This window comes from Asterias rubens, chromosome 2 (genome assembly GCF_902459465.1).
Source record: "Asterias rubens chromosome 2, eAstRub1.3, whole genome shotgun sequence".
NCBI lineage: Eukaryota > Metazoa > Echinodermata > Asteroidea > Forcipulatida > Asteriidae > Asterias > Asterias rubens.
In genome coordinates this window covers 21,942,588-21,958,463 of record NC_047063.1, presented here as the reverse complement: position 1 = coordinate 21,958,463, position 15,876 = coordinate 21,942,588, and the positions used below count along the sequence as shown (strand labels likewise).

The following is a 15,876-nucleotide window of genomic DNA, read 5'->3' as shown; positions in this document are numbered from 1 at the left end:
TGTTTTTTTGTTCGGAAGCAAGTTACAACAGCTTCTTTTATTTGCTTTTGTGGAAAAGTTTAAAATTTACCAACATGAACTGGCAGTACACAATTCTTAACAATATGGAATAGTTATCAAGTATTAGCCATTAAATATGAGGGGGGGAGGGGGGAGGGGGGGCAGGTTCTTTACTGACTTGAAATAGTTATCTAGTAATTACCTGTCCGGTGACGGGGTCCGTTTCTTCTTTATACAGAGTGATCTCCAGACTGAAGCCAGACTCATTCGTGATGAAAATACGAATCGGAATCGACTTCCCAGCCTGCAACCTACAGTACAAACAAACAGAGGAAAAAATATTTCTACATTTTTTCAAAATAAGGCAGACTAGATCATGAGCGTCAACCATGTCAGGCACTCTATTCAAATTGACCCAGCCTCGCTACCATGGGCAGCGCGACGTATCGATGCCTCTCATATCACTAACACCATGAAGGGATGTACTGAGAAACAATGCTCATTGACTCCCAAAAATGACTACTTTGCGTGCAAGCTTGTTTAAAACTTTGAACGCTTGTAGGATGCTTAGTACGTGCATGTGAAAATGCAAGTATTTTAATGCGATTCCATTTCAAATGGTCGCCCAAAACTGCCTTCAGTAAGACATATCACATAATCAAAGAAGAATGAGAAAGGACCAGTAGCTCTTTGACTTGATGCCTCTTTTGTGCATAACCATACTTCAGCGTGGATCGGCCACAGTCCTAATTAAAATGTGCTAGATTCTAGCACATTTGAATGAACCAATTCCAGGGGTAATGAGCGCGCAGAGGTGGAAGGTCCCAGAGGTGGAAGGCGAGGAAAGAAACCACTACGCCAACCCGACCGACCCAACCTATAAATGTTGATGGAGGGAAACCCCAGATAATTTTTCCAGGGAAGCATATGCAGTCAGTCAGGTAGGGTCTGAAACCCCATACCTGTGTCCCCAAGCGGGATTCGAACCGAGGTCCATGAGAAAGAAGGCCCATGGGGGATTCTTGACTTACTTGACAGTCATCTTAAGCTCTGCTTGAAGGACTCTGAGCTTCCACAACCTGTGTCCGTATCTCAGCACCATGGATCTCAGACTGTCGACTACCTTCATCGGGTCCATAAACACGGTCGGCACAAAGTTGAGGAAGATGTGATTGCAATCGGTTCGCTTGGACTGTTTTGGGATGAAAGAAAAAATAGACGTTAACCTGTGAGTTGAATTTCATGGAGTTGCTCAAGCAGACAATAGACCTTATGCGTATGAGTAGGACACCGTCCCAGTGAGGTTAAAAGAATGTTGTTCATTGACCAATCCTGTGTGCACCACATCTTCAAATATGTGCATTTTCCATTTTTAAATCATCTGTTTACTTCTAAGCGTGTAACAATATAAATCTCTACCCATTTATACGTGAAGAGAAGCAGTAAAGCATGTTGCTAAAACTGGGGTTGACCGGGGTTCGAACCTACACCCTGATGACTAAACCACCAGAACTTTAATTCAATGCTCTACACTGCTCGGCCATGACACCCTACATGTATGATGTAGAAATATGTGCGAACGATATGTTTGCCTTTTGACTGTCGGCAACTGTCAAGGCATGTTAATTTTTTGGAATAAAAAGTGCTGAGTAAATGCCAAATACAGGTCTCAAATTGAACACTCGACTGCAGGTCCATGGCCAGTAGTTTTAGTGTTGGGCCAGTAAACTTATGACCAGACAAGTGTGGCGGTCAGAAAGTTATTTCTCATTTTGATTCTGGTCTTGTAAAAAGAATTTTAGTCCCGTAAACATTTTGACCCTCAAGCCTTGTGGTCTTATGGACTTTTCCCTTTATTGGACCCCTATATAGACTTCTCCCCATATTGGATCCCTATAATATGGACTTCTCCCCATATTGGACCCCTATATGGACTTCTCCCCATATTGGATCCCTATAATATGGACTTCTCCCCATATTGGATCCCTATATAGACTTCTCCCCATATTGGATCCCTATATGGACTTCTCCCCATATTGGATCCCCATATGGACTTCTCCCCATATTGGATCCCTATATGGACTTCTCCCCATATTGGATCCCTATATGGACTTCTCCCCATATTGGATCCCTATATTATATCTTTATACGTACATCTGGATGATTGAAAGCCAGTTCCAGTTCATCCAGGGCCTCAAGGAGCATTCTCTCCGACTCATTCTGAAGATATTCAAACGACGCCTCCTTAGTGATCAGATCCGAGTGTCGGATGATGGCTCGGACAAAGAATCGATAGTCTGTCACCTCCTGGTCCTTAGCAACCTATGTACAATTCAAAGAAGTCTGGTTACCATACCTCTATTAATATATTAAGTATTGGTAACACTGCCATGGCGTTACCCAGACATGCCAAAGGGGAGTCTGGGTGTGTTTTTGAACACTCCACTTTGAATTTGGACATGTTCATTTTGAATTTCAGAAAATGTAACTTGGTGGAAATACAATCTAGACCTTTATTAACTTAAAAGAGGCCGCTATAAGATGGTTGCATAGAGTGCAAATATCACTGCCCATTTTAAGTTGGTAAGTGGCAACTGGTGTGCGACAGTTTCAAACTTTAGTGCGGTTCAGTGAGCTAACATATGCAAACAAAATTAACGAACAGTCGAGGTGGGCTGAAGCTACACTATCAGATTTGTTCTCACTTTTAACTATTTAAAAAAAATGTTTTAAACAGAACTGTTTTTATGAGTGGGAATCAAAGTGTGTTGAATCAGTTTTCACTAGTTATTTAAACACAGTTTATGGTAATTTTACCTGACTTGGTCTCTATAAAATGATCAGACACCAGGCCTCAGCCTGTTTAAAAAAGTTTTAAACCTCTCCTCGTACTTTGATTCCCATATTAAAGACTGACCTTGGCTGATCCGAGGTATAGATGCATTCTGTAGTTTGCTCGATCCATGAGCTGCAGATCAAAGTTACTCATTCTGTTGATCTCTAACTGGAAGGCTAGAGCCGGCTCAAGATGACGATAGATTCGATCCTCTTGGAACTGAGACAAACGAGGAGAACATTGGGATTAAAAGAAGTCTTTATGCGTAATGCAGAACGAGGAAAATAGTAGCATCTCAGAACTTCCCTTTAAGGGGAAGTCAAGGTTGGCTCAGTGGTTTCTTCCCCTTTGGGAGACCAGGTTCGAATCCCACCTCAGACCAGGGCCCAAGTTCATGGCTCTACTTACAGCCAAATTCTGCCCTTAAGATCATGATTTCCCGCTTATGTGTAAGCGCCGAATTACTGCGCTAGCCTTGTAGGCGTAGAATGCCTAGTAACTTTGAGTACACACGCGCAGAAACCAAAATTCGCCGCTAACCTTTGAAATACGCTTACCATTAGCACACAATTCCCTGCTTCAGTAAGTGTCGATTCTGTGCTTACAGTCAGCAGAGCCATGTGGAATTGATTTCCAGTCCCTACCTGCTTTACGTCCCATTCGAAAGTCAAATATCACAAGTGTCTCGAACCCACACACTGCTGATCAGAGCTGAGTCCAGTGCGCTTGACCACTCGACAACAATATGACACAGCATTGAAACAAAGCGCCCTCATTGTTTACTTACATCCAGGCGAGCTCTGTATGTGAAATACTTGGGGAAGTCATTCTTGCTCCAGTAGAGGATTGTGATCCTGCGAATATCTCGGCTTAAAAGCTGCTTTTTCTGTTAACGATCACAAGAAAACAAATGAGAAAAGAAACAAAAATGTTGCGTTAATAAATGCATTGATAATTTTGACAAGTTTGTCATTTAGCCTTTGAGATAGACTCTGCTAGGGTCGGAATGTCAGGCCATTAGCTAATTGTTTGCAAGTTTACAAAAATCAGTTGTATCATAAACTTGGGTGTGATCCCTGGTTTTATGCATTTGCCTGGTATCCCACAAACAAAAGTTATTGACAAAGTGGGAGACCACCATCATATAGGTCTACACAGCTCAGTTGGTAGAGTGTCAGCAAGTTAATATGGAGGTCGCAAATCCCACCCTGGTAAATTTGTCTGTGTTCACTCTCAAAATAAAGTTGTTTCAATAATAAAAGTGAATAGAACAGCAGAAGTGCTCTCAGTCGGTGTGATGTTATCTAGAAATTGAAGCCCCAAACGTTGTTCATTTCGTCCGAAAGTACTTACCCTTTCTTGGCAGAAGACGAGGAATTTGTCAGCGACCTGGTTGTCGGTTAGAGTACTATCGTACATGTGGATCGCAACATTCACAATGTGGATTGGCTCTCCCTGGGGACATAACTTATAATAATAATTATTATAATAATAAAAACTAAGAGAAATTTATAAAGCGCCAACAGTTGCAGATTGAGTCAAATGAGTTTAAGAAACAGGGGTGAGAGTCATTACTAACGAAAAAGTCTGAAACTTGGATACAAATTAAAAGGTATGTTGAAATGATGCCATTTCTACTGTTGTGTAACCCCTGGGGTTATAGATTCCAAGGAGCTTTTGGAAACAGTATCCAAAGCACTAGAGAAGTAGACCAATGAACAAAAACTAATGTAATTTGGGGAGAGTGATTTTGATGAATATGTAACTTACGCTTGCTTTTCTGTCTGCTTCGGAGAAACTCGAGAACTTGAATTGTACATCGGCAAACTGATCGATGACATCATCGAAATAACTGAAATGAGTAAAACACCAAATAGACACAAAATCAACAAGTTTATAATAATAATAATAACAATTATACATGTCAATTTATAACGCGCACATATCTGTCTCAATAGAGACACCCAAGGCGCACAATTTTTTTTATTACTTTGTGAATTCTTCGATGAGTGGTAGGCTATTAACAGTTTAGGAGGAATTTCCTACTGGCCAATCAATCAATGAATAAATCAATCAGTCAGTCATTGAAATTCGTTCTGCGGGCCTGAAACTTCAAGAGGCACTGAAATGGTTCCCTTGCCCCTGGACGTTTTCTCGGTGCCCTTTGAAGTGTTCAAACTGAATTTGTTTTTTTCATAGCGGTGCCCTTTACCAAGGAGGACATGCCTTGGTGCCCTCGCCCTTAAAACAGCATTGGGCCTGCTTGCATTCCTATTTATGGTGAACCAATAGTAATAATTATAATAATAAACAACGCTTATAAAGCGCCTTACATCTATGACTGGACCCCAAGGCGCTGTACACATTAAAAAAAGCTGCAAACAAGAGCAAAAAAAACCCAAAGAGCATAAAAGATTTCTAAAAATATAAACCACAAAATGGACCAGCCAATAGTTAAAACCACAAACCGCAAAATTTAAAAAGTTATGGAAAAGCACTACTATAAAAAGATTAGTTAAACTTACAACACTTTAAAAAGGTGTCCATATAGGAAATACACTTACAGTAGGAAGTAGGAATGAACACAGAGGAATATGTGATCACCTATGAGTAAACCTATTAGTAAATTGATCAATAAATCACTCAACAACCGATGAGAGGCTAGAAAATTGATTTTGAGATATCTCTAACATCTAAAGCAAAACTAATCAATCAATCAAGCAAGCAATCATGCAATCACTTACTCACTCACTTACATCACTCGCTCAGTCACTCAATCCCAGCTAATTTTCTAGTTTCTATTTGATAAATTCTGTTTAATTTGTGTGTGTGAAATAAAGAATTTGTTTCGAAAAGTCATAAAAAGTCAATCAATGAATCAATCAATGAATCAATAAGCCACCCAATCACTCAAACAATCAACCAATCAGCCATCTTACTTCTGGAATTCCTCCAATGATGAGAAGGCAGCTATGATACCCATTCGTTGACATGGAGGGATTTCTGATCCGAGCGGATCTTCCCCAAAGCTGGCAGTCCTCTGATGAATGGAATCAGGCATAATCCTGACGATAAGAAAACAAATTTAAAAAAACATTTATACAAACAAATTAATTTGTACAAAATAAAAAATAAATAAAAATTTTTTGATGATAATTGTTCATCACGGTTAGAATGGTGTAGTGGTGTCTTGCCTCGCTTTCTACCTCTACCCCGGATTGAATCTTACCAGAGGGGCACTATGTGGAGTGGGTTTTCAGTCCCTACTTGTTGACTGCGTAGGTTTTCCCTGGAATAATTCTCTGTGGTTTTCCTCCCACATCTAAAACTGAACTTTCTTGCTGTCATCTTCTCTTCTTATTTGGCTCTAATTAGAGCGTTGAGAATATTTATCCAGATCCAGATCCAGATCAAACCAGTTACTTTCTTCAGAGACCAGAAATGGCCCCTGAACATGGATAATGCAGCGTGCTTTACTTCTATGCGTTCACAGACGTGTAACTTGACAGTACAAAACAGTGCTCACTCTTAGGTCATTCTGTTTGGTTTTTTTTCTCCTGGTAAGGATACCATGTGACTAGGGAAACAGACTGGTCCTTTCTATGGGTGCATATTCAACACCATGACTGCATTAGTAGACAGGGGACCAGACAAGATGGCCTAAGTGTTGCACAATCTTACAGAATGGTATAAAAATCGATGGCATCATCAAACCAGCTTTTTTTCACAAACCAGTCAAAAGATTTCATCAATTCATGAAAATGAAAACAAAATCAAAATAAAGTTTAGTATCAACATGAACAAAATAATGTCTTTAATATGCCAACACCTGACACAAACTATAAGCACTATGAGTTTTTTATTTTTTTTTTTTAGTTCAGGAGTTGTTGGAGAAACAAGTACCTGTACTTCCCAATTCTTTCTGAATTAAGAGGTAAATAAAACAAGCAAAATAAACAAGACGGTTGAAGGGTTAATCCATGTAATGTATTAGAAACAATAAGAGGAGACAAACTGGCAAATCAGTTTTTCTTCCACTGCATGTTGTTAGGCAGTTAGCAGTTAATGGCTGAATAAACAGTACATGCGTGTAATTGTCAATACTGCGGCAGCAAAGGCATCTATCTAGTCAATAGATCAGGGTAGGAGTGTAATTGGAAAGCTAAAGACCTTTCTTTTGCAACGTCACAGCCCGAGTTTTTGCCAACCCTGGTTGGAAAACTATGGACAGTCATGAATGCAAATCAAAAACAGACCGCTACAGTTTGTAACAATGTTACAAAAATGTTCAAATATTGTGTTGATTTTGTTGAAAACAAATCAACTAATTATGGAAGGTATTTTATTTCATCGAAAGTCTGCAGAAATTGTGAATTTGGTTTAAATAATCTGTTAACACCCTTGAGTGTTTTACAAACATTTGGCCATCCATGCCAATCAAGGCGGTTTGTTTATCAACAAAAGAAAGGTCTATAGGTGGTGGCAGACTTGAGCCTGGTTCGTAATTCACAAACGAATTACAAATGTTAAGAAAATTTCCTTGCGTCCCAATTGCGGAGTCAATAAGTGCTGCATTATGTGGTAAGCTGGGCCAAGCTTTGCACACTATTTGCCACATGTATGCCTTTCGTCCAGTGCTACCCAGTACATGTCTCCAAAGAAAGTTTAGAAGCAATGAGAAATCTAGAAGAAAAACCTGGGAAACCAACGGCTGGAAAGATCCTGACTAACCACACGCCAGAAAGTGACATAAGAGCTTTTATTTCAACTCGCTAGCTTAAATGGAAAAATGTTCCGACACTTAGACCAACCAGTTAAGACAGGTTATTTTGGAGAAAATACATGTAGGTTTTGGAGACAACGTACATGTACCAACCTCATATCGCTCTTTACCAGGACACTGAATTTTAAAAATGTTTTTTTTTTTTTTTTTTGATAAGAGACCATAAAAATAAAACACAAATGACGTGCAGTATAACAAACAGCGTACTTCACAAAACTGAAATAATAAACACATAATGAAGTTATTATTTTTGGTTTTAACCCCAACACTGGGGTTTCCAAATCGTGATGAAAAAAAAAAAACCCAGAGGCTAAGTGGGTGGGATTTGAATCCACGAGCCCGCATTCCTGAGCAGATAGCTAAACTTTAAGACCACAGAGTTTGCCCAAAGCTCAGTTTAATTTAATTTGTTTTTGCATCCGAAATATATCCATTTTACATCAGTACTATGTCAAAACATCTATTAAAATGTGGTGATTGCTACATCACCAGGCATGCTTGGTCGTCTAGTGTGTAAACATGTACTCTAGAGTTGCGGGTTCGAATCCAACCACAAAAATAAGCCCAAATGTAGGTGGCATGTTTCTTCTTTTTTTTTTAACAGAAATAATGTGAAAGCACAGAGTAATCGGTGCATGGGTAACAAAAAAATATATTATGACAACAGTTTATTAACAAAAAATCATATTTTTATAAACAAAAATAAATAAAAATAAAAAAGAAGAAGTTGTTCATGCCATGCTGCATTTATCAGGCTTGGAATTACATGGAGACCATGGCATCCGTTGCCCTGGTCTTGGCCTTGGTGCCCCTCCAGAAATTTCCCATAGACTTTTGCCTTGCCCTCTCAATCATGAAATTCCAGTTCTGATTGTTATGGCGTATTAGATTTACATGCTGTGAAAAATTTAATAAATTGACAAAGAAATAAATACATATATGAGGAAAAAAAAGAAAAAGAGCATGAAATCAAAATGTGAAATGGAAGGAATTATCTAATCATGCAGAATTCAGGCCTGGGACGTCATTCCTAAAAATGGAAAAACCCGCTTTTTTTCCTCCGGAGAACAAAGTGTAACTGAACATTTATTTAACGCACTATGACCTAGGGGTCAATTTCACGAAGCTGCCAATCACACCAATTTGCCATAAAAGGTAACAGGTTTCGCAAAATGCTTGCAAACCTTGCCTGTGAACCAAACTGCCTGTTTTTGGCAAAGAATCAGCGCTTGCGGAAGCAAGGAATGCTGCGCTTACGTCAAACGTCTTTCACAGGTTAGCAGAGAGTTTGTGCGTTTGCTAGGCTTTCCTTGTTGAAACAGCTAGCGCAGAAATTTGTCGGAAAATGTTGATCGTAAGCAAATAGTTTTGCGGTAAAGCAGAGCCACGGAATGGACCTTTTTCATGAAATATTATGTAAATTGCACATATACATGTAGCGCGTGCGCACTAACAGTTTGGTTGGCAAAAATGAGGGAACATTGCGCTGTTTTGTTAACGGCTAATGGCTGCGTGACACAGACACGATTGTGCATCTGCTTAGTGCACAACTCTATGGCGTTTGCCAACCAATAGGGTCTGTACACATGCGTGAATGTAATTAGCATATTTCATGAAAAGGGTCCATTGGGCCCAGGGCCCAATTTCATAGCGCTGCTTAGCGGCCAATTTTGTGCTTACTGCGTGGCTTCCATTTCAAAGCGCTGCTAACTGTAAGCACACAAAAAGGCATGCTAACCTTCCGGTGCTTACCGCACAAAAATATATGACGTCACAATGCAAATCAACGGTAAACGCGCAATATGGCTGTCCAATTCTTCTGCTACACTGTGAAATACGCTTGCACCTTAGCAACTTTTCTGTTACAGTAAGCACAAAAATTGCTTACCGTTAAGCAGCGCTATGAAATTGGGCCCTGATGACATACCAGGCCTGAAAGTTAACATACTAAAGAGAAAAAAAAACATCTAAATGTATACGCAAGGCTTTAAAAACTTCATGGGAATATGTTTACCTTGTCCTTGGGGAGGTGACAGTACTACCCATCAGGGGGGAAAAAACGTAGTCACAAAAAAATATAATACGTGAGATATTAAGAATCAGCAAACACAGTGTGAATTTATAATGCAAATGTGAACTAAGTAATCAAACGTATTCAAAGGACTTCACACCATGTTTCTGGACATTAAAAAATGTAAAGGGTTTGGGTTCTTTTTGGAAACACATCCTAAGATTTACGTTAAACTCACACAGTTTAAACATAATGATAGAAGAAAGTTTCCCTGAAATTATTACTTGCTCAGGTGCTGTAGTTTTTGAGAAAGTGTCACAAAAATAAGTTTCATCTGAAGTTTAGAATTTTACCAGTTATGGTAAAAGTACAATATCTGGTAAACACAATTTACAATCTAATTAATTTTCATCTCAATAAGACAACAGTTATTTTCGAGACATTGTTTTACTAATTTCTCAAAACCTACAGCACCTCTCAGCAAGTAATATTTGAAGGGAAGCTTTCTATCACCATTATCTTCAAACTGTGTGAGTTTGATGTCAATCTGTGGACATTGTGTTTTGTGTCCTACAAAAAGTACCCAGACCCTTTAAAGGAAAAGTATACCTGTTTTTTTTTAATCCTATACGAATGTAGATGTACACAACAAAACTTGACCTGTGAAAGTTTCATTTCAAAAGGTAGTGGCGATTTGGCAGGAAAATTAACTAGTAAATGGAATACTCAATCTGAGAGACAATGCCACTGTCAGTAACGCTTCAAAGATTCAAATTTTGGGGGATAAACTGATATGTTTTTCCATAACGACATTACTTCAAAGTAAAAAGAATCTACAAAATGCTTTATACTATCGCAAGCTGCTGTTCTTCCAACCAAGTAAGTTTTGACTGCCATCAAGTTTAAGAGTAAATACCTTCAGATGGGACATAAAGCCATTGGTCCCGTGTGTTGTGTAACGCATATAAAAGAACCAAGTGCACTGAAGGGGACGCATATAAAAGAACCCAGTGCACTGAAGGGGTTCGCCCCTGTGTTCCTGGTTTGATTGGCAGCATAATGCGCCACAGCACCTTGTAAACCATTACATGGTGCTATGTTAAGGAGTAGATCTCATTTTTCAAATGCAGTCCCACATACCTTGCAGGAAAATACTGTATCTTAAAAAGTGCCCTGAGCATGCGCGCTGTAAAAGAAGCCACTATTATTTTTAAATGTATAACCTTTAAAGGCACTGGACACTATTGGTAACTGCTCAAACTAATTGTTAACACTAAAATATTTGAATTTGATTTTGAGACCTCAGAATTAGATTTTGAGGTCCTGAAATCAAGCATCTGAAAGCACACAACTTTGTTTGACAAGGGTGTTTTTTCTTCCATTACTATCTCGCAACTTGGGCCGCCAATTGAATCCAAATTTTCACAGGTTTGTTATTTTGTGCATATGTTGAGATACACAAAATGAGAAGACTGGTCTTTGTCAATTACCAATAGTGTCCAGTAGCTTTAAGTCCAAGAATGAGTGGAGCCCCCCCCCCCCCCAACAAAAGTTCAATACCAATGTTTAGTTACAAAACCACAAGTGAGATGAGCAATTTGAGACTCTTGTTGATAACACACTAAATAAGAACCGATTATTATTATTATGTACTTACCTGTTTGGGTGGGAACTGGGCAACATAAATTGGAATTCCAGTACACAGAGTGCGTTCCTGAGTTGAGAATGTTGAAGGCAATTTAGCTCATAGGCGATGTAGGCTCTCCTCACATAAACCTATCAATATAAAGAGTTGTACAAATACATAATAAATCATTGCATTATTTAGGACTTTGAAGGCAGTGGACACTACTGGTAATTACTCAAAATAATTATTATCATAAAACCTTTCTAGATTACGAGTAATGGGGAGAGGTTGATAGTATAAAACATTGTGAGAAACAGTTCCCTCTGAAGTGACGTAGTTTTCGAGAAAGAAGTAATTTTCCACAAATTTGATTTCGAGACCTCAGATTTAGAATTTGAGGTCTCCAAATCAAGCGTCTGAAAGCACACAATTTCGTGTGACCATGGTGCGACAAGGTTTTTTTTCTTTCATTAATATCTCGCAACTTCGACAACCGATTGAGCCCGTTATTTTGTGCATATGTTGAGATACACCAACTGCAAAGACTAGTCTTTGACAATTACCAATAGTGTCTTTAAAGAGGGACTCAAAGGTCAAATTCAGTTATATAGATTTTCAAATCAAGTCCTCCAAACAAGTAGGGGGAGGGGAAGAATCTCACCACATGTTAAAATGGTGTAAAATGCTATTTCCAGCCTAATCAACCAACTAAGAAAAATTCCATAAATCAACTCGTAACCTGTCTGACAGATCTGCATTATTCATTACTCGAGTCAGGAGACCGCGCCTTTTCTGTTGCAACCCCCAAGGATTCTGTTGCAATCCCAAGGATCTGGAACAGCCTTCCTTACAATATCAAACAATCACCTACAATACCGACTTTCAAGACGTCACTTTAATCTTATCTTTTTACAAGAGCCAACTGTTCCCAACATAGCAAAATGGGTAAATATTATTGAGTGGACACCAAGTAATGGTCGCTAATTTGAAGAGGTGTGGGTTCTGAGAAGAGATGGCTGGTCTCCTCTAGAAGAATACACCAAGAGGAACGACTACTTACTTCCAATGCAGCTCTCCTGACCACAGGGTTGCTGTGGAAAAAGAAGCTTGGTAGGACGTCAAAGATGGTTGTCTCAGACATGATGAGTTTCTGACGAGAAAATGAGGAAGAATTGCATTTGAAACAAAGATGTAGAGAAGGAGGAGAGGCCTTGAACCTGATTTAAACTTAACATGTGTTTGAACAAAGACAAACACATTAGAGTGAGATTTGAACCAAGGACATTCTGGTTTAACATGTGCTCTACCAACTGAACTATCCTGCCCTATAATAGTGGCTAGTCATTATGCGTCCTATTGCATGAACACAATTTTTTAAATGCAAAAAAATAGTTAATGGCCTGACGTTTTGACCCTAGCAGAGTCTTTCTCGAAGGCTAAATGACAACGCAACGCACATGCATTTGTACATATATAAGTGACAAATTTTGTCAAACACATCTTAGAAATTGTAATGACAAATGCACTGAAGTTAAAAATCTCAACACTAAAAAATTTTGACTTTTTGTTGAATAAATGTCAGTAAATAAAGAGATTTACAAAATGCCTTGAATTAATTTTGCCTACCTTAAGGCTATCTGGGCAGTACTGATGTCCATACATGTCAATAGCGGACAGGAAAATACTCTCCACTTGGTTATGCCTGAGTTCATACGATGGTTGGTGAGCGGCTATCAGGACCTGGCGAGCTCTAAGAGCGACCTTTGAGTGGTCTTGCTTACTCAGTGTCGTCAGCTCGCCGAGTATCTCGGAGAGTTCTTCAGTGAGTCCTGCCTCACGAGTACTTATGCGCTCCTGAGAAAGTAGCAAAGAAATTTACACAGGTTGGTTTTATTGTATATATCTACATTGTAAGGCAGTGGACACTATTGCTCAATACTCAAAACAATTATTAGCATAAAACCTTACTTGGAAACGAGGAATGGGGAGAGGTTGATGGTATAAAACATTGTAAGAAACAGCTCCATCTGAAGTGGCGTAGTTTTCGAGAAAGAAGTAATTTTCCACAAGTTTGATTTCGAGACCTCATAATAAGATTTTGAGGTCTCAAAATCAAGCATCTGAAAGCACGCAACTTTTTTCTTTCATTATTATTTTGCAACTTCGCCAACCAATTGAGCTTAAATTTTCACAGGTTTGTTATCTTATGCACAGGTTGAGATACACAAAGTGGGAAGACTGGTCTTTGACAATTACCAATAGTGTCCACTGTCTTTAATGTAGCTATTGTATTCCAAGCCGGACAGTATTAAAGACAGACAAACTTACAATGATCTGCACCACCAGCTGATTCTTCTTGGAGATCTGAGAGTGAGAGAAAATACTCCAGACGACTGTCTCCATTTCAGACTTGAACTCGTCCCGTAGGCTCATCACGCACTTGTCGTACGGCCCCTGCTGGAACTTGGTCTCGACGCGCAGATACATGCGTAGAAGATCCTGAACAACCGACTTCATGTGACCGCGGATGCCGTTCCGATACCTGAAGTTGTATAGAAACAGACCGGGGCACATCAATATTAAATTATAAATAATTGGAAAGGTTGATCAACCCTACTCGTAGCCGAGAAGCTGCATTGTGAAGGATGTCGCTACGGCACGACCCGTCCATGGCAAAACAGCCTAGCTCAAAAATGTTGGTTTCTTCACTTCTGGGTAAATTGAGGGCGTTTTTTTTCCATTTCAAAGTTTCACAGCTCTGAGATTTACAACAAGTATATTATGCTTAATGGATTTGCCTCAGTGTTCCTGGTTTGTAAACCATTACATGGTGATATGAAAAGGGAAAAAGGTCTTCAAAAACGTAGCTCCACAATACCTTGCTGGAAAAATACTGAATGTTGGATAATATGAGCTTCACTGATTGATATAATGAGTATTATATAAGAAATCAGTAACCACTGTTATTATTTTATTATTGTTATTTATATGTGCATAATTACCTCTGGACAAGCTGTACAATGCCCTGTGTGTGCATAAAAAATGCGTCCCTCTCGGAGCGTTTTTGTGTAGCAGCATGGCGGTCAACGACATTCGCAATCTGCCCAGAGAAAACATATAGAGCATTAAGGAAGGTAGTGGAACCACTTAATGATAAGATTTTTTTATGAAAACTAGAAGATTGGAACGAATTTACATTCCTGTTAAACCGTTTACCTGTTGGCTTGGGAACTGACACAGGACAGACGTGATGTTGCTTCCGTATGCGTTCAGCTGTCGTCGGATTTCTTTCTCAACCATTGAGGGCAGTCTACCGGACACAGCTGCGATCATCTCTTGCATCTCCAGCAAGGGGAGGGCAGGGTCTCGGATGACAGTCATTAAACGTTCCACAGTCTCCGTCATCTAGAATTTAAAGATACATTTCAGAAATTGAAGGAGATTTTCTTTTAGTGTGTCATGGCTGAGAGGTCTTTAGACTTGTCCCGTCTTCATAAAGGATAAAGACAGGTATTGGTTTTTCAGAATCAGTGATTTCATTGGCGTAAGCTTTAAATATCTGTATTTTAATTGGTCCGAGGTGATGTTCGACAGCTGCACTTTCAGTCGTCATATCTGCGTGCAGTGTATATACTCTTTGTAACATACAAAGGTGACTATGGACGGGGATTAACATAGGCTAACAGCAGATCTCTGGTCTAAGAGGTCTCGTGTTTTGGACTTAACGGTCTGATGGCTACATTTTTAGAGGGTGGGTTGAGACTTGGTCGTGAAACACGTGTACTTCAGCAAGGTCAAATTAATTCTCCTTATCCAGTTGTATTTAGTAATTTGCGAGGTTTTAGATATTATTGTGATGTACTAATCCCTGTATGGTTAATTTGGGTTGTATGTTTGCCATGGGGAGTTGAGAAAGTAAGCAGAGTGGTCCACGTATGCCTGATGAACTGGGGTCATAATGTTGTAAACTGCCTCGATCTAGCTTCTAGGAGCTGTAAAACAACCCTGAATAATTATTCCACTTTTCTATCTTCTGTTGCCGCTTTCCAGGTTGTGTCATAAACTTGGATATGATCCCTGGCTACATGTCAGTTAATGGTTGTAAGGCTTCTGACGGGCATCCACAAACAACGATATTGACAAATTAAGGAGAGCGCCGACGTTGGGGCTAGATAGCTCAGTTGGTAGAGCGCCGGCATATGAATCCGTTCAAATACCAATCAAATGAATTTTCTTTGCTCGAACCAACAAAATCAATGGATTAACTGTAGCGGGTATTTATGAATAATGATCCATGATTGTGATTTACCTTCTTGGTGAAGTGAGGCTCTGGTAGACAGAATCCGTTCATGATGTTCTCCAGAACTTCCCTCGACTTACGGAATATCTGATTCTGATTGAGTCCCTGGAACAGTGGTAATTGCCTTATGGGTAGATCCCCTTCAAATACCTGGGCCTGAAATCATATTTGATACAATACATTTATTTAATCATTACGGGAAAAGCTCCATTACAGAATCTGGACACTATTGATGATTGTCAAAGACAAGTCTTCTCAATTGGTGTATCTCGACATATGCACAAAATAACAAACCTGTGAAAATTTGAACTCCACTGGT

The 15,876-nt window shown here is 39.3% G+C and overlaps 1 protein-coding gene across 3 annotated transcripts in view; it reads right to left on the bottom strand.

Annotated features, from left to right (window-relative positions):
* The window catches only part of LOC117303593 (acetyl-CoA carboxylase-like), a 56,896-nt gene that overhangs the window by 19,093 nt on the left and 21,927 nt on the right, over positions 1-15,876 (bottom strand). For 2 of the 3 annotated variants that reach the window (XM_033787802.1, XM_033787820.1), the window contains 16 exons: positions 15,567-15,713; positions 14,474-14,662; positions 14,260-14,357; positions 13,586-13,799; positions 12,884-13,111; positions 12,318-12,407; positions 11,288-11,406; positions 9,634-9,657; positions 5,776-5,901; positions 4,607-4,688; positions 4,190-4,303; positions 3,624-3,722; positions 2,918-3,055; positions 2,155-2,322; positions 1,032-1,192; positions 203-311 (listed from right to left, as the gene is read on the bottom strand). In XM_033787802.1, the coding sequence (XP_033643693.1) occupies positions 203-311; positions 1,032-1,192; positions 2,155-2,322; positions 2,918-3,055; positions 3,624-3,722; positions 4,190-4,303; positions 4,607-4,688; positions 5,776-5,901; positions 9,634-9,657; positions 11,288-11,406; positions 12,318-12,407; positions 12,884-13,111; positions 13,586-13,799; positions 14,260-14,357; positions 14,474-14,662; positions 15,567-15,713 (2,106 nt within the window). The remainder of the gene's footprint in view (positions 1-202; positions 312-1,031; positions 1,193-2,154; positions 2,323-2,917; positions 3,056-3,623; positions 3,723-4,189; positions 4,304-4,606; positions 4,689-5,775; positions 5,902-9,633; positions 9,658-11,287; positions 11,407-12,317; positions 12,408-12,883; positions 13,112-13,585; positions 13,800-14,259; positions 14,358-14,473; positions 14,663-15,566; positions 15,714-15,876) is intronic. The other variant, XM_033787811.1, reaches the window with a different exon arrangement.